This window comes from Cheilinus undulatus, linkage group 9, assembly GCF_018320785.1.
Source record: "Cheilinus undulatus linkage group 9, ASM1832078v1, whole genome shotgun sequence".
NCBI classification, from domain to species: Eukaryota; Metazoa; Chordata; class Actinopteri; order Labriformes; family Labridae; genus Cheilinus; species Cheilinus undulatus.
Window position 1 is genome coordinate 39733518 of NC_054873.1, and position 25491 is coordinate 39759008.

Consider the following 25491-nt stretch of genomic DNA (forward strand, 5'->3'; position numbering starts at 1 on the left):
ATATTCAGTGAAATCAAATGCTATTTCAATCTAAAACATCTTAACAGGCTAAATTACAAGTTAACATATGACCTTCTTTGATATCACCTTTATAATTCTTGTATCCATTGAACTTGTGAGTTTTTAGAGAGTTTCTGCTTAAATTTCTCTGCAACATGTCAGAATAGTCTCCCAGAGCTGCTGTTTTGATGTGAACTGCCTCCCACCCTCATAGATCCTTTGCTTGAGGATGCTCCAAAAGTTCTCAGTAGGGTTGAGGTCAGGGGAGCAGCTTCAAATACCTGTTTGCTGCTCTGTAATGGCATTTTAGCAGCTGCTCTGAAAGAATTTGTCTGGCAGAAACCTTCCTCATTATGCCTTTATCTGCACCAACCCATCTGAGTCAGCCACAAATTTCTTCACAGTACAATGATGCTTAAGTTTTCGTGAAATATCTAATATATTAATACCTTGTCCAAGGCATTGCACTATTTGACGCTTTTCGGCAGCAGAGAGATCCTTTTTCCCCTACATTGCTTGAAACCTGTGGCCTGCTTAACTTTTGAGCTCAAGCCGAACCAAGTTTGGTCCTGCTCCCACCTTGATCCGAACAAACTTGCTCTCTGTGCACTCTAGTTTTACACAGAAATACACATCAAATTAAACAGAAAAAGCTCAGCTGCAAGCCCAAACAAACCATTTTTACCTACGCCACAAATAACTAAAAAAGGTATAAAATCAATGGCCACATATCCGTAGAACTACGTAGCCAGACACTTAGGCCTTCAACAGTTACATAAGTTTTGTTTTTTAGGTTGTAAAATAGCTACAGAGTTACACGATATCTGATCCGACACCGGGGTTATTTTACCTGACCTGGGACCAGTAGGCTATGTTAACTATACAGGGCCAAGTGAGGAGAAAGTGGTTCATAGCGGGGAGTTAGTGATCACAGAATATATAAGCCAGAGCAGAGTTCCAAGCACTTATGCTGAATGAAACCTGGGCTTTTTAACTCTTATGAGATTGATCATTCTCCCATGTGCCTGTGTACTATCTGAATCCCCCTGGCATTCCTTTATGCACCCTGAACTGTGTGCCATCTCTGCGTATTTTTGGATGCCTTTCAGTGCTACACCAAACAAGCTCTCATGTCACAGGACAACCTGTGTCTAGAGCAGGATTGAATATTCTGTTAAAAAATGTTTTTACCGCGACGAGAGCAATTTTAACCATCTGATGATAGCTGGAGGTGAATACGCCACAGGATTTATAAATGATATCCCGTTCAAACGTCAGCGATCAAGATCACAGTTTCAGTTATTGATGACATGAAATAGAATTAAAGGTAAATTAATTAAGTGGGTGATAGTATGGCATTATAATCAGTAGGCTTTATCTTATTATATCACCTTAAAATATACGTCTTTATTTGTTTTAACCAGCGATCTGATTTTAAAACGGCTGATCAGCGCGAGGAAGTTCAACGACATCAATTAATTCCTGTTCAGAACCAGCCCGGGAGCTTTACAGAGTTTTACCATAAATTCACAAACTAAAAGGATAGCAGGAGCTGACTTTTGACAAGAGAGGTTGCAGAATAACAGGTGGATATACAGGACAGATGTGATAAGAGTTTTTGTGCTGCGAGCGTCAGGAGAGAAAGGGAGCATGAGCGCACATTGCGTGCACTTCATTGGTTCACGGATGGCACTGATTTCCAAAAATAGACATCTTGAGGGTTGATTTACTAACGTGATGGCCCTGTTAAGTTTTTGTTCGATCAACACTGTATATACATTACCTTGATCGTATTTATCATACAAACACCAGACTGGTGTGCAGAGAGAGAGAAGAAAACAAACGCTCAAAGTGAGGCCCCCCATGATGTTGAGGCCCTACGCGCTATAGCTTGCATCTAGGCAGGGGCGGCCTGCGCATGGGAGATGAAAGGTGTTTGTTATCATGTCAGATACTGTTGGTGGTCAATCAAGGGAAGACGTTTTATTTCACAAACCTTAGAGCCTGACTTTGCTAGAAACTGGTCAGAAATGTGGACTGGACTGGGATCCATAGAGGTCGTAATGGAGCTGTGCGAATTTGAATTCTTCAGCTCTGATAAAATCTTTGCAACTTGTTGAAGTACAGTGAAACAATACATACAGATCTCTCTTTCCAAAAAAATCCTGCTGTCTCTAGCATGCAGTTGCTGTCCTGTGTGCTCTCTGCACTCTGAAGCGGGCCCTTTTGTTGTTACTTTACATTATGTCACATTCCCGCGCTTGTGCTACTTCATTTAAATCCGTGCTGTGCCTAGGCCCACCTTGTCCTTCTATGCCAGGGCAACAAAGCGTGCTGTGCCAAAACACAGAACGATTGCACTCACACTGGCCAAACGTACTGCACTTTCAGCTGAAACGGGCCCAGGTAAGGTAAGATTGATTTCAGTGATCCAAAGAGCCCTGAGACACAATACCATCCATTAGTTTAAATGAAAAACAAAAAAATTGAATGTTTACTACACTGAAATCCAACTTGTATAATAATTTGGACCACAGTGCATTCTGTGGCATATGTCGCTCTTCCCGCTGCGTACCATAATGTTTTTTTTTTTTTTTTATACACGAATCCAAGTGAACTGACCTGCCACTATTGGAGGGAAAACCAGAGATGAAATTGTTGACCCCTCCTGGACAATGACGTCGCATGCGAGCACAGCACCTCCTCCGCCAAGGAGCTTGGAGGAGGAGGAACGTATTCAAAATTACCAAACAGACATAGGTCAAAGGATCAAGGGCTGTTTTTTGCTTAAAGAACAAATGACTCACTGGCAACGACAAAAAGCCTGGATATACAGTGTCAAAGTCAGCTCACAGACAGAGCAGAGACTCAGGGTGTCAGTGAGTGGAGGGCTGATTAAACTCCACATTTGGTGCTGACAAGGAAAAACAATTAAATTCACTAGAGTAGGTATTTCTCTTTCATTGAAGAGCCTTTTTACTTTATATGTTTATAATTTTGTTTTATTTTTTGTTGTTATTTCATATGTTTTTGTTAAGATTTATTTTAGGGCTTGTTGCCTTTATGTGGAGAGGACAGGGCAGTGCATGGTGTTGAGAATCATGAAGAGAAAGTCAGGAAAACTAGGAGTATGAATAACTAACAGTTAATAGGCTTACCAGCCACAAAATAATCTATTTCAAATTCTGAGTCTACTGGAGAAACAGCATTTTATGTTTCTTATTTTATTTAAAGAGCTTTATTGTTTAATAGCATTTGTCTCCCCCACAAACATGCTATGTCCTTGTGAAGTTCAAGCACCAAAGTGACTCTGACAATGATTCAATATTACATCTATGTTAATGAGTATAATTCATTATCAAATCTATGTAAAATAGCTTTTTTTCAAATCAGTTTCTCAACTCTTCTGATTGAAACTTAATGTGTCTGTTCAGTAAGTCGACACATGGAGATCAGTTGGTTGTGCAGATGCTTCTTACACCTTTCTAACAAAAAATTACAACTGTATAACATTTTTAGGCCTCTGTATTCATTTGTGTTGTATTGATGCAAGTGTTAGAAAAGGCCTATAATAAATGGTCATAGCTGTGCGCAACATGATGATTTAACACCTTCAGGGACATTGGGGGTCCTTAATTTCTGGCTCTACATGGGAAAATATGGGAACCCCAACTTTGCAACTGTAAAGGACTGTAAGGAAAGGACTACTAAAGGGATCCACAAAACTTGGTGGAAAAATGAGCTGTGGAAACTGAGATGAATGAAGAATGATATGGCTTTTGTTGTTGGCCATGGCGCCCCCCTCAAGTTTTTAAAAAATCAACCCCTGCAGCATGTTCAACCTAGGATGTTGAAGTTTGGTAGGCTTTTACATCATGCCAGGACCTACAAAAAAGCAATTTGGACCTTGTCCAATCATGCTTTTGGCATGCTACAAGAAGAGACATGAATGACAAAAAGTTACCAAAACTTTGTGTAAAACTCACAGCGCCATGGCTAGAGCTCAAATTTGGATACTTTTCAAGAAAGAGGAGTTAGCCTGTTAGCTGTGATTGTTCAAACTGGTGACAAGAAATACAATGTCTTACGGCACAAGCCACAGTTTAAAGCCAGTCCAAGATATTAGCATGAAATTTTTGTCTGGAAGGCCACAAGTAGTTGATTCAACACTGTGCAAAAAATCTGTTACTTTTGTGTGGCCTCAGTGAGATCAAAACCAAAAAAGATGCCATTTTGTCTCACCATAAATTTTTGAACAGTCATACCTCTGGCAAACTCAGGTATCTATATATATTTTAGATAGCACAGTGGACAGAGTTACAAACATGCAGCCCCTTTCTAATGCAAGAATAGGGCCACAGTATCTCACCTTGAAAAAGAATATAACAGTATTTAACAATGTTTCTATTTAAATTTGGAAAGCATGAATAATATTTCATCCACTCTCTCTTCAAGGATATGATCTTTGTTAATAAATACTACACCGTTTCCTTTTTCCTCTAAAGGGCCGGTTCTACATGCAATGACAGGCTTTCCTTGAGTTTGACATGGAGAAAAAATTGGGTGACTTCAAGTAACATTTACAGTATAAGTATGAGCATACATTTCTGTTTCTTTTTGTTTCACCTGTGTGTTTGCGACTGTGCATCTGCAAATGAGACAGCTTGAAGTAGCGCTTGTTGCATCCAGGGTAGGCACACACAAATGGACGTTTCTCGCTGCTCTCTGATCGAACTATGGCTTGAGCAAGGCTGGGCACCCGCCGCATATCCTGTAAAACAAAAACATACACACATGCTATTTTTTCATAGCTCTTAGTGATTAATATAAAGATAGGCAGATAGTTCAAGTGAAAAGTAAATAATCTCTAGTTGACAAAAAGAGATAAAATCATGACAATTGGACAGATCCTCATGCAGAGTGCCTCATACATGTCTGCAGACATCGGAGGTGAAGGATGACAGGAAATAAAAAATTATAATCCAAAAGATAGCTAATCTTAATTAAATATGAGGCAGTAGTTGTGAAGATTAGCAAAGTTTATGTAAAAATCAGAGTGGTTTCTTGCTATATGCGGACTATGCAAATGCATAGGGCCCCACATGCCAATAGGGGGCCCCAAAGCTGAAGGTTCAGCCTCATCTGAGGAGAATTAAAATTACCTGTCTTAATCCCTTACATGCTTACAAATATTTGCAAGCAAGACTCCACATTTACTCCCTCCAACTAGCCAATTGATAGATTTCAGCCGTGGATGACCTTAACCAGCCACTATGGCCAGTGGAATTTATCAGCTTGCAACCTATGTTTCACTCAGACCGTGCTTGTTTCTCAGCGTCAGTGTTAATGATTTGACCTTGTTCAAATAAGGCAGATGTGTTCATACAAAGCTCATATTTTTCCCACAATAACTGCAAAGTTGCTCATCTCTTTTACTTCGTGCATACTTATGCGGCAGCAGCAGCTTTAACGCTGCTTAGTAGTGACACACAAACATGACACCACGCACACACCTACACACCCCTGATGTGTGCTGGCCTGTTGGTCGTGAAGCCTTCTAGTCGCCTTCTGTTGAGGGCAAACGTTTCAGAATACTGGATGATAAGTACAGACCTGAACTCCCTCCTACTGCTTTAGCTCCTCTCTGACCATGAAGAATCAGCGCGTCAGCACTGTTTGTGTGTATGTGTGCGCTCCAGCTGTGAGTGCATCTCTGTCGGTCACACAAGCAATGAGTGTATGCTATGTTAAAATATTGTCATCAAAATCCCCTAATATTATATGTTTATGGAGGGAAAATGATTAAACCCATGCATACATGTGTTTTAAGTGTTACTGAAATGTCTGGCATGCATATATTTGCTGGAAATATTATAGATTTCCTTTTAATGTAAAATTAACGGATATAAAAACAATAGGAACTAGAATGGCCATCTGAGGCGGCAGACCCATGCCTAAGCAACGCCACCGAGGAACTCACGCTCCCATTGATTACTAAGGTGTTCATAATTTGAAGTCCGAGAAAAACCGAACGGGTGCACAGATCATCGCCAAAATCTAATCTATTCTTCCCTGTCACTATCCCATTATTCCCTGAGAGTTTGGTGAAGATCCAACTTTCTGTTCTCGAGTTACCTTGTACTCATACAAACAAACAAAGATACAGAACCCTTTACATAACCCCCTGCCGATTTCATAGCGTGGGTAACAGTGAAACTTTAAATGAGGTTCATAGAAACTGTTAGATTAAAAATGCAAACGGATACGAGTCTGTAAATGAAAACTGAGAGTGCTGAACAGATGTTGATGACTTTTTTTAATGTGAACTCAATGCAACAAATTTAAGTCATCTATTATTTTAACATAAAATTGAAAGCTTTATTTTACACATTTAAAGACACTTCGACCATAAATGATGACAGAAGTTTAAGTTTTTTATAATTAGAGATTCTTGAAGATTTGTTGAACATGTTAACAATCAGTGTTTCATTTTTAGTTTAAACTTAATGTCCAAAAAGAAGACAAGAATCATGTGTTTTGGTTGTCAGTTATAGTACTTCAAATAAAGAAAATTGGTATAGGCAAAAAACACTCATCAGCAGGTCAGACCAGGACAAATGTAGAAGATCACAGTATATATGCTGCCTCTATCTGACAAATAGCAAGAGCATTTTATCTCCAGGGTCTCAGTGACGTCTCTATCACTGAAGTATGACACATGTCTCTATAGTGATTCATTAGAGGAGTTTTAAATTTATTAGGTTGATGAGGGAAAATAGAAGATTTGTTTCTTCTCATACCAGACATGCACAATTTGGTATGTCACACAGTTTCCCAACAACAACATTTTGGCTAGTAGAAACACTGAGTGGCTAGTTACTTTGAAAAAACACTTGCCATGGTGGCAGGTGAAAAGTTAATGTCAAGCCCTGTAAGTATATAATAAGCTGCCATGATAAGCTGTGTTGTTGGGGGGGACTGTTGTGTGCAGATGTCTGCTGTCTTCGTCCAGTGAAAGTTGTTACTCAGACACCTGCTGCTTACCATTACTTTAGGATTGGTTATGACTGATTTATTAAAGTTTATGGTGTATTTTATAGGCCTCAGAAGTGTGCTACTGCTTTATAAATAACAGTAGTTATTACAAGTGACTAATACATTTTAGTCCTTTTGTTAATTATTTCGGACTACTGTGGCAGTGGATTATTGCTTGAGTGGATTTTTTGCTAACTCAATTGAGTTAGTTGCAGTCTCCCTCTTAGCTACTTTTATGGTATTTATTGTGACAATACAGTTTGTTAATTTGAATAATCCTGCCTCTATTCCTACAACTGAGATAAGTTTTTAATGTAGCACTTTGTTTTATTCAAAATAACCATAATACCACATACGGGACTAAGTGTAATGTAAACTATGCTATATAAAAAATTTGTTTAGACCATAAATAATCTGAGAGGCTATCATGACTGTAGCCTTTTTTACTTAAGTGTAATAGATTGTGGTATGTTTGTGGATCATCTAATGGATTAGGAATCTCTCCATCATAGGTTAGCAGACAAGGGGCCCCCAAACACCATCTTGCATAGGGCCCCCACAAAGCTAGAAATGGCCCTGGTAAAAATGTTCAAATATTCTTCCTTGAAAACTTTTTCTGAAGAGGTTGCATACAACGCATATTTCAAACTAATAAGCCAAACTTTTAATAAAATAGTTTAACATGTTTACATCTTTTTGGTTTTAGTTTTGTTTCTGCCTTTTTTAAAGTTTTGTCTGTCTGGCTCAACCTTTTGCATGTGACACCACACAGTTCGGTCCGTCCAACCTCACAAGAACGACTTCCTATGTATTGAGAGCTATAGTGCAAAATAAACACTGGTAACACTTTAGTTTAGGGTACATTTCTCAACATTAGCATATTAACTGCTTATTGTTCATTATTTTTGAGCTTACAAATACCTTATTCGACAAGACCATTATCTATGGCTAATGGGCCATTAAGTAAGAGTTTTCCCTTAATAACATCTTTGCATAATAAAAGCAAATTATGAAGTTGCATTAATTATGATCTTAATATGCTTTTTTTTGGCCCTTGTAAGGCAGTATTACCACATGAATAGTTCTTCTCCCATAATTACTCTGAATAAGAATGGTCTATTCTCATGAAACAAAGCACATAATGTATACTCCTGTAGCAGGAATCAAGGCCTAAAATCTGCTGCTGCCTACAAACCAATCTTAAAGCCTGCATTCCACTGCAGGAGCTCTACAAGAGGGGGGAGGACTCTTTCCCCCATGCCTGTCAATCATCCATTGTTGTTTAGGAACCATGTTCCTGCCTAAAGAGGTTCACAGACAGTATGCCGCTGAACCTGACACTTTTGATGGAAGATGAATCCCCAGGGAGATCAATACTTTTAACCTGAAATATTCCGATTGGTTGACCCAATTAGTAACCCTTTTAGCCTAAGTCTTTGTCTTACCAAAAGCCGAGAAAGCTTTGCACCTTCTTGAACTTTTTATCATAAATCAGAGGAACCTGTCCTCTGGAAGTCCTCTATCTGGGCAAACAACAAACCAGATGGGAGTCATAAATCCTTGCTTACTCTACAAAACTGTATGAGCTAGGAAGCCTTAAAACTCCTTTAAACATCATGTTTTTAAACAGGAAATGTTTACATTCTTTTGAGTTTGGTCTCAAGGAACACAACAATGTGTTTCTTGGAACCTATTTTATCAAAAAAATTTATGTGGAACATTAATCTAAATTTTTCCCATGGATCCACACTGCCCCCTTGTGGTCCATCATTGGTCACACACATACTTTTACAGAACAAATTCCTGTGTTTATACTCAACTGTTCATATCCAACTAGCTATGTTTCTCATGTTTGTTGTGTGGCAGTTTTATTGATGTTATATTATCCTAGAATTTTATAACCATTTATGTTATTCCTCTATGCTATGATTAAATTACTAATGTGATGAAGACTGGGCCCTGTAGGGATATCTGATCTCCCTAGGGGAGGGGAGCTCATATGGTGACCTCTCCTTCTCCTTCTTAAAGAGCAGACATTTAGAGGTCACGGTTCACTTCAGTCTTAGCTTCTTCAGTTCAGTGTTCAGTTCTGTTCCAGCTTTGTCTTAGAATCTTTCCTGTCATTTCTGGAGTTTTTAATCTTTTTATTGAAGAGAGTTTGTCTTCTTCTTCAAGTCTTTTGTTCGTCTGTCTTTTAAAGTTATCAAAGTAATTTTTAAGACTTCTCCATGAAACACGTTTCCTTCTTCAAGTCTGAGCCAGGTTCAATAGATTAATTGAACTTTGAAACTTTATTTTGATCCAGCACAAATTCTTTAACCTTTTATATAGCCATGTCTAGAATTCATCACTGCGAGCCAATAGTCAAAGTGATGTTGACCATCCGCAGACATTAATTTGATATTAATTGGATGAATTAAGAACTGTTTTTATTGGACTGTTGCAAGCCCATCCAGATCCTGGGAAAGAACCCATCTTACTGTGTTCGTCAGACTGTCTTCTCTGGCGCCGTTGAAGACCCAGCCAAAACCAACCGATCCAAAAGATCCAATCCAGCTGGGAATAACGGCAGCCTGGGCGCTCCAGAACCTCAGACAGCTCCTCTCCTTACCATCCTTCTTCAACGGCAGCAAGTGGGATTCAACTCTTCAGGTGAAGGTGTCTCCAAAAGTTCCATTAAAACTAGTGATTAATTCAGATTGATTTTCTCCCAAATTTACATTACAAATTCTATGCCGTTAATTATCTTTTTTTTATTCTCAAATCATCCACTCTCTATCAAACTAGGTGAGCATCATTTCTTTATTATCACATTTAGTCATTTTCTTTTTATTTACTCCCATCATATTCATATAACCCCGTGATTTATATTTGTGCTTCTGTGATGTAATAATAAATCTTCAAAACGTCAGTCGTTGTCCAGAAATCATTATTAAGTTGGGAAGTGGAGTCAGTGTCACTCATTACTTAAGATATGAGATTTATTCATAATTAATAGTTTTGTTAATTAATTAAAAGTTTAGATTAATTAATAATAACAATATTCTAATGTTTATTAAATAACCAATCCGCATAAGCAATGGTGCCCTATTGTTTGAGGTTTACTGATAATATTTATTTATTATCACTTTTTAACACTACACTCCTAATAATGTCCAAAATATCCTGATTAAACCTTTATAACTCAAGATATGCACCCTAAACTTAAGTGAGGTCCTGGTCATTCATAACTGATTAATTGCACAATTAATTAGCAATTAATAGTAATTTCACTCTTATTAACTAGTAGTTGTTTCCATATCCTGAAATTGCCTTCTCTTTACACTTAATAATTAAACCTACCACATCAGGCTAGCATCAGCTGTTAATTTTAAGGACAAAACTGATTAAGAACTTAATTTATCACTGTCTTAACTCTTCAAAATGGATGCGAAATATGATGGACATTAATTAAAACAGATAACATTAGGTTGGCATAAAAACAATGACCTCTAACTGTTAGAAACATTTATCAGCAGAGTGACATGATAGTTTCACAGTCAGGCTGACACACCCAAACCAGACTTAAAGTATATGGCAGGGTTCTTCTATTAAAGGCTGAGGGAATCTCTCATTTTGTTTATCTAGCCCCTCTCTTTTTGTCATTGACGCCACAGCTAAGGAAATCAATGAGCTATTCCTTGATTTCATCTGGAAAAAATAACTCTCAAACTTAAAAAAGCTATTCTTCCTAAGGTGGAAGGGGGTCTAGGAGTTCTAAATTTCATTAATATTATAAGTAGATTTCCAACCGTACCTTACCCGTACCTGTATTTGACTATTAAATGCAGCATCCAGTTCTGAATCAATACGAGTTGCAATTTGTTCTGTATTTTCATCCCTAATATCCTTCTCTGCTGCTGACCTCCAATTTCGACACACAGCGAATGCGCCGCGAACCGCTGGTGATTCGTACTATGGAGCACATCGCTCCCTCTCTAGTCTATCAATTCATTTCCACAGCCGGCGCTCCAGACCGCCAGTGGCACGTACCTGGACCGACACTTCGCTCACTTCGACACTGTTCAAGATACTCTGCAGGTCTGTTTTCAGTGCTGTCTGCTGCCAAACCCCATCAATACCTGTTGATCAGAAAGCTTCAGAAGAGGAAGCCACAAGTGTAGAATATCCAGTTCTTCAAAATACAACACAATGCACGGACCCCCGATCGTAAATCATCACTATATCAACATTACGTCTCATCATGCAGCAAGAGCAAAGCGTCACTGATGAGGAAAAGTTAACTTTTGGGGATATTTAGGCAAAGAATTTGCATAAAACCACAGATCCTTCAAGCAAACATTAACTTTTTAACTTCCTAATGTACTCGCCCAATGGTGGAAGCAATAATATCATGGACTTAGACCAGAAAGGACAATAAATTAAGCCCCAGGGGAAGAATAGTCTGCTGTTGACATACTATTCCTGTGTGAATTCGCAGTTCTCCCGTGATCTCTGCGTGCTGATCAGGCCTGCGCGCCACGGTGCTGCGCTCTAAACACGCTTCCAGTGCGAGGTGGCTCGTCTTCGGTCGGAGCAAACTTGTGGCGCTTCAGTGTGCGGTACAGTCGTTCTATGTGGAAAATAATGCAGGTAAGCCTAAGGCCTACCTTGTTAAATTTGTCAGCTAACACAAAAGCTTTAAGAAGCTTGTTAGACTATGACACAATGTTCCAGTGGCAGCAGCACATGCCAAAGAGTAGATAAGACTGAAGAACTTTCTAACAAAGGAGACAGTCTTTAAATTTTATGAACAAGAATAACATGTCAACAGATGCTTCTTAATCAGGTCTATGAGCAGTTTTACTCTAAAAGCATGACACAGGGTGGTATCCAGTTGTATATGCTTCGCAAACTATGACAACTGCAGAGAGAAACTATGCCCAGATAGAAAAAGGAACATCAGGAGCAGTATTTGGCTGTAAGAAGTTCAGTGAATACATTTATCAGTAGTCCTTGAGACAAATCACAAGCCGCTTATTGCAAACCTTACAGAAACTACTATGAGATGGTATGTCTTCAGGAGCATACCAGCGAGACTTCAAAAATATGACCAAACATTTTCATTTATGCCAGGCACTTAAACACTTATTAGCTGCTGATGCGTTAAAGCAGAGCTAGTCTGCGTAACACAAAAAGTGCGACAGAAGAAGTACAGATTAATGTGGACTGTATCGGAGCAAACATGCCAGCGTCAGACACAAAACGGGCAAAATAGCCAAAGAAACACAACAGAACAAACTTAGAAGAGTTATGACACAGATTAACTTAACAGGACAGGTTAAGTTAGATAATCCATACCAAGGTGAATTATCAGTGTTAGATGGGGTTCTGTTTTAAGGAACAAAAAGTTATCCCTACTTCCATGAGGTCACAGATGCTGAAAGGCAGGTATTGAAAAGTGCAGATGTGCATGAAAGATAAGCATGCACATTGAGGACACATTGAGGTAATGGTGAAATGCTGTGAGACATGTCAGCACCACCAACACCAGCAGTCAAAGGAGCCAATGAAGCCCCACAGCAAACCACAGGAGTCATGGAGAAATCTGGGAATGGACTTGTTCCAGCAGAAAGGCAAGGACTATTTGCTAATCATAGACTACCATTCTAACTTAACCAGAGTTTGCATTGTTTACAGGTACCTCAGCAAACCAGGTAGTGGCACACACAAAAGCCATCCCATAAGGAAAAGATATAGAAAGATTTTACTGTATCTTTTATCTTCAGTTTGTAAGTAATACACATGGCAATCAAGCTAGATACAAGATCCATGTAAATTTCTTGTAATAAGAAAATTATACAATTTTGTAACTTACGGGAACCATATTAAGCAGTTGTTTTACATATAATATTCTTAGAAGATATTTAAATGATCAAACTTCTATGGTTTTGGAAACCACTAAAATACCTTACAAGTGATGAATTAAAGGAACAGTGTGTAATATTTTGCCTAGTAGTATTTAATGCAACAGACTTGAGAAAAAATTGAAACATAATTAAATTGGCCTGAATTACTGTTTAATCATCTTAGTATGTAAACTTATTATTTTAAATTAACCTAGAGCAAGCCTATTTTTCATTAATATAATTTTACACACTGCACCATTTAAACATTGTAAGAACCTATGTTAGATCTTACAGCACATATTCAATAACAGAAAAAGCTTAATTGTGTGTAAACTGCAACAGTATATAAATGGCATTCAGTAAGTATTCTGATCCCCTTCAGTTTTGTTCAGCTCCATCTTTATGCTAAAGTCTTTGAAATATTTTTCATTCCCATTAATCTACACTTAGTACCCCATCATGACAAAGTGAAAATAGGATTTAAGAAATTTCTCGTAAATTTATGAAAAATAAAAAATTCTGAAATATCAGAGGTATTCAGACCCCTTGCAACACTGTAAAATAGCTCAGGTTCCTCAATTTCTCTGATCTTTTCTGAGATATTTCTACATATTGATTTGAGTTCAACTGTGGTAAATGAAACTGGTTGGACATGATTTTAAAGGTACACACTACTCTATAGAAGGCCTCACAGCTGACAATGATATCAGAACAAAAGCCAAGCCATGAGGTCAAAGGAGCTGCTTGCAGAGCTCAGAGACAGGATTGTTGACAGGCACAGATCTGGGGAAGGCTACAGAAACATTTTATTTGCACTGAAGGACTTTAAGAAGCTGAGTGATGTAAGAACTGATGCCAGTGGGGGGCATGAGGATTCCAAGATGGATCCTGATGAGAATCCCATTTCCAGCTTCTTAGCTATTATTTGATAGCGTCATGGTAGAAAACAATGGGGAGGTTGGCCACAGAGGAGACGCCATCTTTGTAAGAGCAAGAGATGTGTTAACTATGGCATTAGTGGGTCCATGTTTCACTGAATATTCACATTGTTATGTAAATGTTTTTTTTTTCTAATTTATATAAGTAAAAGTCACACAAACAACTCATAAAAATTCAAAACTACTTGCAGGAATTCCACAGGATAAACACTGCGAACCACATGATTTTTGTGTCCATATTTAACTGATGAATAATGAGATAGATCAAAACACTATAAAATTCTTAAGTGGTGCCATAAATGCAAAAACTGATGCAAGAGTAATCTGAATTTATGAAAAGAAATGTTAGTGCTCAATATTCAGGGCCAGCTGACCTTCAGATCCTATTCGCTTAATGACACCAAATGTGTAATGATGATAAAAATATTGTTTTATTTTACCAATAGACTGTTGTTGAAGACATTTTTAAAATGGACTCATGCAATAAATAGTATGTATACATAGCAACAGATTAGGAGACAAGTTTGGTTGATATGTCTGATAAATGATGCATTTTTATAAAAAATCAATATGAAAAAGAATCAGCTATGATAATGATTGTGATTCTGAGATAAAAACAAAAGTGATATTGTTTTTCCATGTTTCATCCCAATTTAAAAATTCAAATAAACGTGTCAAATATCAGTAATGGCAGGTTTTTAAATTTAGGATACATTTGGTGATGGTGTAGCCCAGAACACTTAGGCCAGAGAAATATATATATATTTTTAGACTTGTGAAACTAAAGTCAGAATTCTGTATTTAAAGTCAGGCTTCTAAGAATAAAAGTCAGAATTTTGAGAAATAAAAGTCAGAATTCTGAGTTAAAGTCAGAATTCTATGTTTAAAGTCAAAACTTTGAGATTAAAGTCAGAATTCTATGTTTAAAGTTAGAAAAAACAATGTAGCCAATGAGCTCAAGTTTATGTACGCGGTACAAATTCAAACTCCTGACCCCACCTATCCACTGGTCAGCAGCAGCTCCAGCTAGAGAGGAGAAAGCAAAAGTGGTAAGAAATTGAATAATACAATTCAGAATCGTATTTCATGTTAAATTGTGTTTCCCAGTATTAGGTCATACCTAACGGTGACAATATCAAAACACAGAGTGTATTCAAAAGGGAGAGAACGTCGTCTCATTACCATGGTCTGAGGCCTGGTACCATAGACATAATAAAGAGTAGACACCGCATCCAGCGCCAATAGGTAGTAACCTATTGGCGCTGACGAGCCGTGGGGCCGCCATCTTGGTCCGGTCACCTGCTCCACTCAGTGTAATCTCTTTGGCAGGCGCAATGAAGTGTCAGCCCACTTAATCAATCATAACTCGCTGAATACTAAACTGATTTTCACGCTTTTTTCCTTCTGCAAACGTCATACATTTAGGTATGATACAGGACACATGGTTCGGCGTATTTTAATATTCATAGTGGGCTTAACAGTGATAGAATATTCTGATATGTGATGTATGATAGGTATGTTGCAAAACACACAATATAAATAAATAATATATATATATACACACACACACACACACACATATATATATAAACACTAATATATAATAGAGAAGCAGAAGCAGATTGTGTACTACTCGGCTATTTCAATAAGTTTAAAAAATATATAGAGAAATTCATTATATATCCATAAAATATAACACAACAGAAGTTACATCAGAAAAAATGAAAATCTATATATATCAGAAAAAAATGAAAATCTATATATCAGAAAAAATGGAAAAAAAAAAGAAAAAAAAATATAATAGATTGATAGATTGATAGATTGATTGATTGATTTTGGGAAATCCTAATAAATATTTATTTATTTTATTTATTTATTTATTACATATTTACAAATTCAACAAAGACTGTTAAATTTGAATTTTGCCTGACAGCAATTCTTGAAATATTACAGATAAATAAGGACTGCATCTACAGTTTATCATTGTATTGTAGAAATTAAGTCATGTAATTTAAATATGGTTCTCCATACAGGGTTTGTTTTTACAGTACAATCTTTAAAAGAGTTGTTTAAATTGATGTGTAAAATGTACACTTCTATGTGGTATTTAGACTGATAGACACATACTGTAAAAATCTATACAGAAAGCATATATTTCATGTATATCTGATAGAACTGACAAACAAAAGTAGTATATGTAATGTTTTTTCATTTTAAAAAAGTATACATTTTATAAACGGATGTGTATTTTTCAGTTGGTGGACACATACAATTTTATATAAAACATATCTTCAAAGAATAGTTTTCATATGAAATAGCTACACTTAACATAAGAAACACATATTTATAATTGAATTATTCATATATAAAACACACAAGTGTTTTCACTGAAATATGATAAAATATGTATGTAATACTGAAAAAAAACTATATGGACCACATAAGAAAAATGTGTATTTTAATGAAATTTCCTTATAGATAACATATATAATGTAATTTTAGTCCTATTTAATCCTTATATTTTTGTTTTATGATAAAAATGCAAGAGTGGCCACTTTCAGGAGTAAATCATATAATGAGACATACAAGACAAACACACACTAGACGTATTATACAAACATTTAATACTTAAGGCAGTGAACATTTTACAGGTTTTTTCTATTTCTTTTCTGTATGGGATCTTTGTATGACACGGCATTCCAATGACTGTAATTCATAACTATCAACCATAATTCAGCAGCTAGTGCTTTTAAGACTTGCCTGGGTTTGAACACTTAACATCACACCCTCACTACTGGAGAAAGGAGAGCAGACTGTGAAACGCATCCTTATCAAAGCCAGGAGCCGGTGAAGACCCTTACCTACCTATTCTCAACTATCATACAACACCAACTGAAAATGGAATTTCACCAGCAGAACTACTGATGAAAAGGAAGCTGAGAACAAGGCTTCCAATTTGCAAAACATCAGATGGAGCAGAGAGCACCAAGCTTACCTCAAGTGAAACAGACTGATCATATGACCAAACAGCTAATCCATTGAGCCAACCTGCACAAAAGGAAATTGTGCGCGTGAGATGCAACAGACAATGGGGACCACTTGGAAAAAAGAGACAACACCAAGGTCATATAAAGTGATTACAGAATATGAAAACACACTTAAACACAACGGAAGCTATCGCCTGGAGGTGCCTTTGAAGAAACATTTCACAGTATCAGACAGCAACACAAGTGACTTGACACTAAATCAAACAGACCAACCAGAGGTATCTGAAAATCATAGCCTGCCAGAGACAGACAAAAAACATGGGTAGTAACCAAGAGAAAGATCTAAAAGACAAATTGTAGGAACAAAGAGACTGACAGAAGAAATGTAAAGGTGAAATTTTGTCTTGGAAAAAAAAAATGTGTTATAAAGGTTAAATGGTTCATCTTAACTGAATGATTGCTACCAGAAAAGAAGAGTTCACCCATTTATACACAATATTTTAGTTGTGTCAGCTGTTAATTGTTACATTTTATTGTTTTATGAGAACAATAATCTTGTGCTGAAATGATAAGATCATCTTTTGATGATAAAAAGGGAGATGTATTGATAAGTGATATAGTATGCTCTTACACCAGTAGAGGTTAGTGCGAGCACATTGGAAGGCTGACACCCTACTGATGTGTCACTGACAACAAGGAAGTAAAGTAGTTCTGACTTGTGTTCTGGGTGTGCATGCTATAACAATCCAACTACCGTATCAGTCTCAGGACGTGGTTTGGTTATAAAGAACCACAACACCACAAATGGCTCTTTTAAATCCTTTGTCTGTGTCATTCTCTGGAGCAATGTTTTTTATGTCTGCCAGCCAGTGCTCCACAGAAATCACTATCAAACTGCATTTGGTTTTTAACTTTCTTTCACCGTTGCTGTCAGACCAAGTGTTTCATTCTCCCACTCACTTCCGTGAATCTATAACACTCCATTTGCAGAAGTGTTTGAATCATCCCCCCTCCTCCTCTGCATTTTGCAAAGAGAAGACCTCTGCCTCTGATTGGCTGACTGGTCCTCGCTGACTCTTTTTTGTCCTCTGGTGGCATTCTGTACTGCTTTTGCCTTAATTTTTTCAGGATCTGGCTGTACTCCTTCCTTGGAGAGCTCAGGTACGTGATGTCCCTCATGCCTAACTCTCATTTTTGTTTAATTTCAGGTCTGATTTTTGTGCTCTGCATTAAGACTTTGCACACTCTAGCCTACCACATCATCGATGAAAATGCCCGTCCCTTCTATCCCATCCAACAGTTGCTGCACTGTTTGATGAAAAACCTCAGGGGCAGAACTGATACCAAACAGCAACCATATGAAACAATGCCTACCAGATGGTGTGTATTGTTTGGCACTCTCCTCATCAAGCTAATCTGAAAAAAATCCTGATGAAGCATTTACTTTGGAGAAGTAGCATGCATCACTAATTGCACTTGGTATGCTTCTTTTAGTTGGTCATCTGTAATTCTCACGTTGGATAGCTCTTAGGTCCTCAGGATCTATCCAAAGTCTCAGGTCTTTGTTTGTCAGTTACATGACTGACTTTTTAGTCTAATTCTGTAAAATACTGTTCAACTGATTCTGATTCTTTCTGGATTCTGTTCCTGAAGACATGCCTTTTATACATGTTGTTTTTCTTCAGTGTGTAGTACTGTTCAAACTTTGCAATCAACAGCGTTGTACTTAGCTTTTTCTTCTTTGTGAAGGCAAATGTGTTGTACACGTCCAGTGTAGCAACAATGCTAATTTCGGCCGTTGATTGTTCTCAAGTCCGATAGCAAGTGAACAAAGCTCAAAACTCTTTTTGAGGTAACTATTACCTGATAGCTTTAATTAGTCAGGCTGGCAGATGGAATTAATATTAATACGCTTTTGTTCCAGTATCTCCTGGATGTATGTATTGTTATGAACATGCACACCCAGAACACTAGTCAGAACTGCTTTATGTCCGTGTTGTCAGTGATACAGCACTCAGGTGCTTCAGCTTACCAGTATGCTCACACTACCCTCTACTGGTGTAAGTAGAGGGCATATCACTTATCAATACAGTTATAACAACCTTTAAGCCCTGTTTTAATGGGAGTTCCATTCATGGGTCAACATGAATCTTCATGAATCATGAGGTTTTTATCCCTGAGCTCCTCTCAGGTCAGAGAAGAAGTGCAGCAGTGGGGTTTGGCTTCAGGTGGCATATGTAAAGATAACAATTGTAACTTAAGTTTATCTGAGCTGAAAGAAACAACATTTATTAATACCCAAACAGTCATTAGAGAAAAAAACATAAATTTTTGCTCATATTAAAACTACTGGTAGAGCATAGGTCAAATAGCTGGCTACTTTCACATAACTAATGGAAAGCTTGGACTACCATTTTTTAAGTTTAAGTCTTTGTTAAATGTAGCGTAATATAGCAAAAGTACAAATACAAAGTAAAATTTTTCCAAAAAACAACCTGATTAAAATCAGCTGTTTAAAAACATTCATAAAAGTACTAGGCGGTCTACACAAAAAAGCTGAAAAAAAAAATGAAAAAAAGTAATAGTAGAAGTGGCACTGTGGCAGTGGCCCTGAGGTGTGTGGGGCGTCCCTTATTTTTGTACACCAAAGTTGGTAACCCTAATTCTAAGTACTTTCACAATAATTTGGTTAAACAGATGCTTAACAGGGGCACGCCAGTAGTCGAGTGATTAAGGCATGCACCATGTACGTGGGCAGCCTGGGTTCGAATCCGGCCTGAAGCCCTTTGCCTTTGCCGCATGTCTCTCCCCCACTCTTGCCCCTGTTTCTGAGGGTGTACTCACACTAGGCCATCCATACCGTGCCTGGGCCCATTTCGGCCTAAAGTCGCTGGACTTTAGGCTGAAACAGACTGAAATGCTGATGGGTGTGATTGCAATCGTTCCGTGCTTTGGCGCAGCACACTTCGCGGCCACGGCACGGAAGGACGAGGTGGGCCTAGGCACGACACTGATGCAAATGAAGGAGCACAAGTGTGGGAGTCTGACGTAGCGTGAAGAAACAACAAGAGGAAGCTGCTTGAGAGTGCAGCAGCTGCATGCTAGAGACAGCAGGATCCCAGTCCAGTCCACATTTCTGACCAGTTTCTGGTAGTCAGTCAGGCTTTAATGACTATGAGAGGTTTTTTAATTTGTGAAATAAAACTTCTTCCCTTGATTGAGTCACAAACAGCAACTCACAGGATAACACACACCTTTCATCCTCCGTGCATATAGGAGAGTGCCAAGTACTCGGACAATTGTGTGCCGGGTTAATCTCACAGCTGATTGAACCTCTCTTATTATAACATTATAATGCCAAACTATCATCTACTGAATTAACTTACCTCTAATTCTATATCACGTCACCAAGAAGTGAAATTTTGATCTTGTTCGCTGACGTTTAAGTGGAACATTGTTTATTAATCCTTAAGTGTTTTCACCTCCAGCTTTCGTCACGGTGGAAAAAACCTTTTAACTGATCATTTTAATCCTGCTCTGGACACAGGTTGTCCTGTGGCATGAGAGCTTGTTTGTTGCAGCAGGCATCCAGAATTACTCTGAGAAATAGGACAGTTCATGACGAATAAAGGAATGCGAGGGGGGTTCAGATAGTATACTTACACGCAGAGGAATGACTGTAGGGGCTCATATGAGTTAAAAAGTCGGGGTTTTATTCAGCAGAAATCCCCCTGGATCTCTGATCAGGCTCAAGATTATGTAGTGTAAGCGATAATTCTCCATTATGAACCACTTTCTCTCTCTCTCTCCTCACAGGGCTCTGTATAGTTAACGTCCCAGGTCAGTTGAAATGACTTCGGTGTCAGATCAGATATCGTACAAATCTGTTGCTATTTTACAGCCTAAAAAATGACACTTATGCATACTGAGTCATCAACACGAATAAATTCATCAATGGTGGACAAAGTCATTTATCATTCCATGTTGGAAACAGTCCACAGGCTACATCCTCTTTACTTCTAGATGGTATTGGCACAATAATATTAGCAGTATATCAGTATCAGCCAATAATAGCTTAAAAAGTTAATTATTGGTACCAGCTGATAGTAAAATTTATGCCAGGCCACTAATGTGACGTCATAATTAAGCACACGCAATGACGCTGGACGTGCACCAACAACAAACTCAACATGTGGGCTGTGTGGATGAAGTTTAAGGTGTGTGAACAAGACAATAAGTAGCTGTTTGCATCAGTCGTAAAGTACATGTGATGCGAAAAGGAGCTTGACAACACGCCTTTAACACCGCTTGTTTAATTTTGCATCTAAAAAAAACATCACCCTGATTGACTACAAGGACTTTCTTAAAGTGTAAGTGAACCCCCAGCTCAGAGCTAACTCCGCCCACCTCCGTAATTCAAAAAATGCACAGAAAGCAGTGTTGCCAGATACAGCTGATAGTTTCCAGCCCAAATTCTGTCCAAAAACTGCCAGAATGCACAGAAAACTGCCCAATAATCAATATTTAGTGCTTATTCTTTTGACGAAGGTACAAAACTCCATAAAAGTCCACTGACAGCTTAAGTACACCAAAAATAACTCCTATAATGACAAGCAACAACAGTCAACCATCACAACATACTGATTTCAGGTGCATGACCACCACCTGCATCTCTGTTTCTCCAAAAACAGCAGATCTTACAAAGCTCAACAACATAACAGAATTAATCTGTATATTTCATATCATCGATACAGCAACTGGTTAGGGTTATACACACACTCCACTTTCAGAGAGATAAATAGACTTATCACAATTATTATAATTTACAGGTGACAGACATGATTGTATTAGCTCACCTTTAGATGCTGGGAGTTGCTTCTTTAACACACCGATGAAGAGCACAGAAAACTTAACAGGAAAATCATTATATTTATAGCTCTTGATAATCAGCCTTTAAGGGTGGTGGAAGTTATGGCTCCCGCAGCCAATTATGCATTTAAAGCCCTGCTTTTTTTAAACATGTTTCAGATATGGAAAATAGAGAGAAAGAACGAGCATGTCATGCTACATAACAGTGCACGAAACATGGCAAAAATTGAGATGCAACTGGATAGGACAAATTTTTCAGTCAACCTTCTCAGCTAAAGCACATGGCGTGGCTATTTTAATTAAAAAGAACATTCCTTTTCAACATATATCCACCAAAACTGATCCAAATAGTCGTTATATAGTTGTGAATGGAACTATTCTGTCCATTCATATCACCTTGTAGTCCTCTGCATGCCCAGCTAACCCTTTAGATTCTACATCTGTATTAAATAATCTAATGAAGTCACTGAATCTGGTAGACATCTGGAGAATTCAGCATCCCGCTGAGAAAGAATAGTCTTTCTTCTCTCAAGTTCACAAAACTTGTACAAGGATTGACTACTTTTCAGTTGACTCCAAATTAACATCAGCTATCTCCTCATCAAAATTTCATAATATCCTAATTTCTGACCACAGTCCTGTCATCATGTGCATAGACGTTGGATGGAAGAAGACATGTTACAACTGGAGACTCAATCCAAACTTGCTTAATGATGAAATATTCTCTGAAAAATGTTCAGTCTTTATTAAGGAGTATGTGGCTTTTAACGACACAGGAGACGTTTCGGATGCAACTCTATGGGAAGCCTTTAAAGTAGTATTAAGGGGGTTTGTAATATCATATGAAGCCCCACAAAAAAAGCAAAGGAGAAAAAGGTTATCAGAAATAGAACAACAGCTTCCTTTACTTGGAAAACGGTACAGGGAGACACCCTCTCCACCTGCACTTAAAGATACTGTCAAACTAAAGCATGAATATAACAGTATACTCTACTCAAATTAGCACTTTGCTTATGAAGGTGAGACATAAACAGTTTGAATTAGGAGAGAAACCTAGCTCCCTGCTCTCATGACAACTGAGAGGTGCACAAGCCATTAGGGCTATTCATAAAATTAAACTCCCTCTAAGCCCTATTATCACGGACCATGCAAAAATAAATGACTGTTTCAAAAAATATTATGAAAAATTGTATACTCCCCAGGGTCACGCAGCAGAGGCAGAACTCCTTCAATTTCTCCGCTCAATTCCACTTCCCAAACTGGATTTGAATGCAAAAAGTGAGCTCAATGCAGAAATACCACTACAAGAAGTCCTCACAGCGATAAAGGAATTTCCAAATGGCAAAGCAGCTGGCCCTGATGGCCTTTGCATAGAGCTTTATAAAGCATATGCAGTTGATGTGGCTCTTCTGTTGCTAAGAATGTTTAAAGAGTCAATAAAAAATTAAAAAAACGGCCAGAGTCATTACATGCAGCAACTATTTCTTTAATTTTGAAAAAGGATAAAGACCCGTCGTCATATCGTCCCATAGCTCTTCTTGGTAGTGACCTAAAGATATTCACTAAAATCTTAGCTAGTAGGTTAAACAAGCACATATCAACCATAATACATCAAGATCAGGTGGGTTTTATCCCAAGAAGGTTCTCCTTTTTCAATTCCCACAGGTTATTGAACATTGTTTATAGCAAGCAGAGAGACTCAAAATCTGCCATACTTGCACTTGATGCCCATAAGGCATTTGATCAGGTGGAGTGGAAGTACATGCTGTTGACCATAGAAGAGTTTGGCCTGGGTAAGAACTTAAGCTCATGGGTGGAGATGCTTTATGCCTATCCAACTGCATCTGTCTTTACCAACTCAGAAAGATCTTCTCCTTTTAGCCTGTATCGTGGTGTCTGGCAGGGCTGCCCACTGAGCCCCTTGCTGTTTGCCATAAGTATAGAACCCTTAGCTATTAGTGTGAGAAATAACCTGAATATATTCCCTGTACATCTTGGAAAAAGTGATCACCATATGGCTCTCTATGCTGACGATCTAATTTTATTTCTCTCGCAGTCAGAAAGATCTGTTCCACCTTTACTGGGTCTTATTAAAACATTTGGGAAATTATCAGGGTATACTATGGGTATAAACTGGCAGAAAAGTGAATTTATGTCTCTAAGTGGAGATCTGAACCAAGAGTTTCTAAGAAATCTCCCATTCAAAGTTACAGATCGCATAAAATATTTGGGAACTATTATTCCCAAACAATCAGACCTGCTCTATAAGCTGAACCATGAGGTTATGATTGATAAACTTCAAACTGACATTGAATTTTGGCGGACCCTCCCCCTGTCATTGATCGGCTGTATCAGTGCCATAAAAATGGTGACTTTGTTTAGTTTTCTGTACTTATTTCAGAACATACCAATCTTTTTGCCTACAGCTTTTTCAAAATACTTGGTTCGGTCACTACACCCTTTATATGGGGGTAAAAAACACACTGTATAGGGAAAAAACATCTTTGTAAATCTAAAGACTTGGGGGGTCTGGCTTTACCTGTATTTCAGCATTATTACTGAGCAACGGCCAATGCTCGCGCCCTTGTCTACTGACAAGATGCATAACCCTGGAGTGCTTAAAAGATGTGACCCCTCCCTGGGTAGCCATGGAGCAGGATGTCTGCGGCACTTCTCTTCCAGTGTTACTACATGCAGCAAACCAGCCCCCTAGGCTGATTGCTGACTTCGGTTTTGTTGTCAAAAATTTGTTAAAGGTATGGTATCAAATTAAGAAAATATGTGGCCTACCAAACACTTCCGTCTTCACCCCAGTTTGTTATAATCATGCATTTCCCCCTTCACAATTAGATTCTGATTTTGCAGCATGGAGAAAGAAAGGACTAATCACTATCAGTGACCTGTACACTAACAAAGTATTCTCTTCATTTGCTCAAGTCCAGGCAAAATTTACATTACAGTCATCAATTCTTTTTTAGGTATCCTCAAATCAGGAATTATGTTAAAGAAAACATCCTCAATTTTGAAACATTCACTTCTTCTGTTAGACTTCAGTCTCTAATAAAGAGTGAGCCAGATTCCAGAAAACTAGTCTCTAAATTTGTAAGTGTATTTTTGGATGAGACTGCTCCATCTACGCAGCACCTGAAAGCATCTTGGGAGAGTGAAATAGGAGTAGAAATAATAGAGGATGTATGGGCTAAATCTCTCAAAAGTATTCACTCCTGCTCAATTAACTCTAGACATCAGTTAATTCAGTATAAAGTCGTACATAGACTTCATTACTCATGAACTAAGCTACATTAATTTTACCCATCTTCATCACCTCTCTGTATTAAATGTAAACATGCTGATGGTACCTTGGCCCATATGTTCTGATTCTGTGTGGAGCTCCAAAAGTTTTGGTCTGACATTTTTCTTTGCTATTCAGAAGTTTATGGACACAGTCTTCCTCCAAACCCAGAAACAGCCATTCTCGGCTGGTCACAACAGCTAGAAGCTCTAAGCCACTGGAAATCTTCCTCAATTCAGTATGGAATGATAATTGCAAAATAATAATAATAATAATAAATAAAAAATTAAAGTCTGGAACAAAGAGGGATCGCCCTGCTTTTGAGACCTGCCTTACAGAATTCTCTAGTACCTTATATATGGAGAGGATCAGATATGAGTTGTTGGGCAAAGCAAGGGTTAGACAGACATGGCGACCTTTTCTTGATTACATCATGGCTCTTAGAGGACCCACATGACACCTCAATGTCTCTGTCTTCCAAT

At 38.0% G+C, this 25491-nt stretch overlaps 1 protein-coding gene across 1 annotated transcript in view; it reads right to left on the reverse strand.

Moving 5' to 3' along the window:
* wt1a (WT1 transcription factor a) overlaps nucleotides 1-25491 on the reverse strand; it is a 115324-nt gene that overhangs the window by 21712 nt on the left and 68121 nt on the right. The window contains exon 6 of the mRNA XM_041796558.1: nucleotides 4627-4771. Within this exon, the coding sequence (XP_041652492.1) occupies nucleotides 4627-4771 (145 nt within the window). The remainder of the gene's footprint in view (nucleotides 1-4626; nucleotides 4772-25491) is intronic.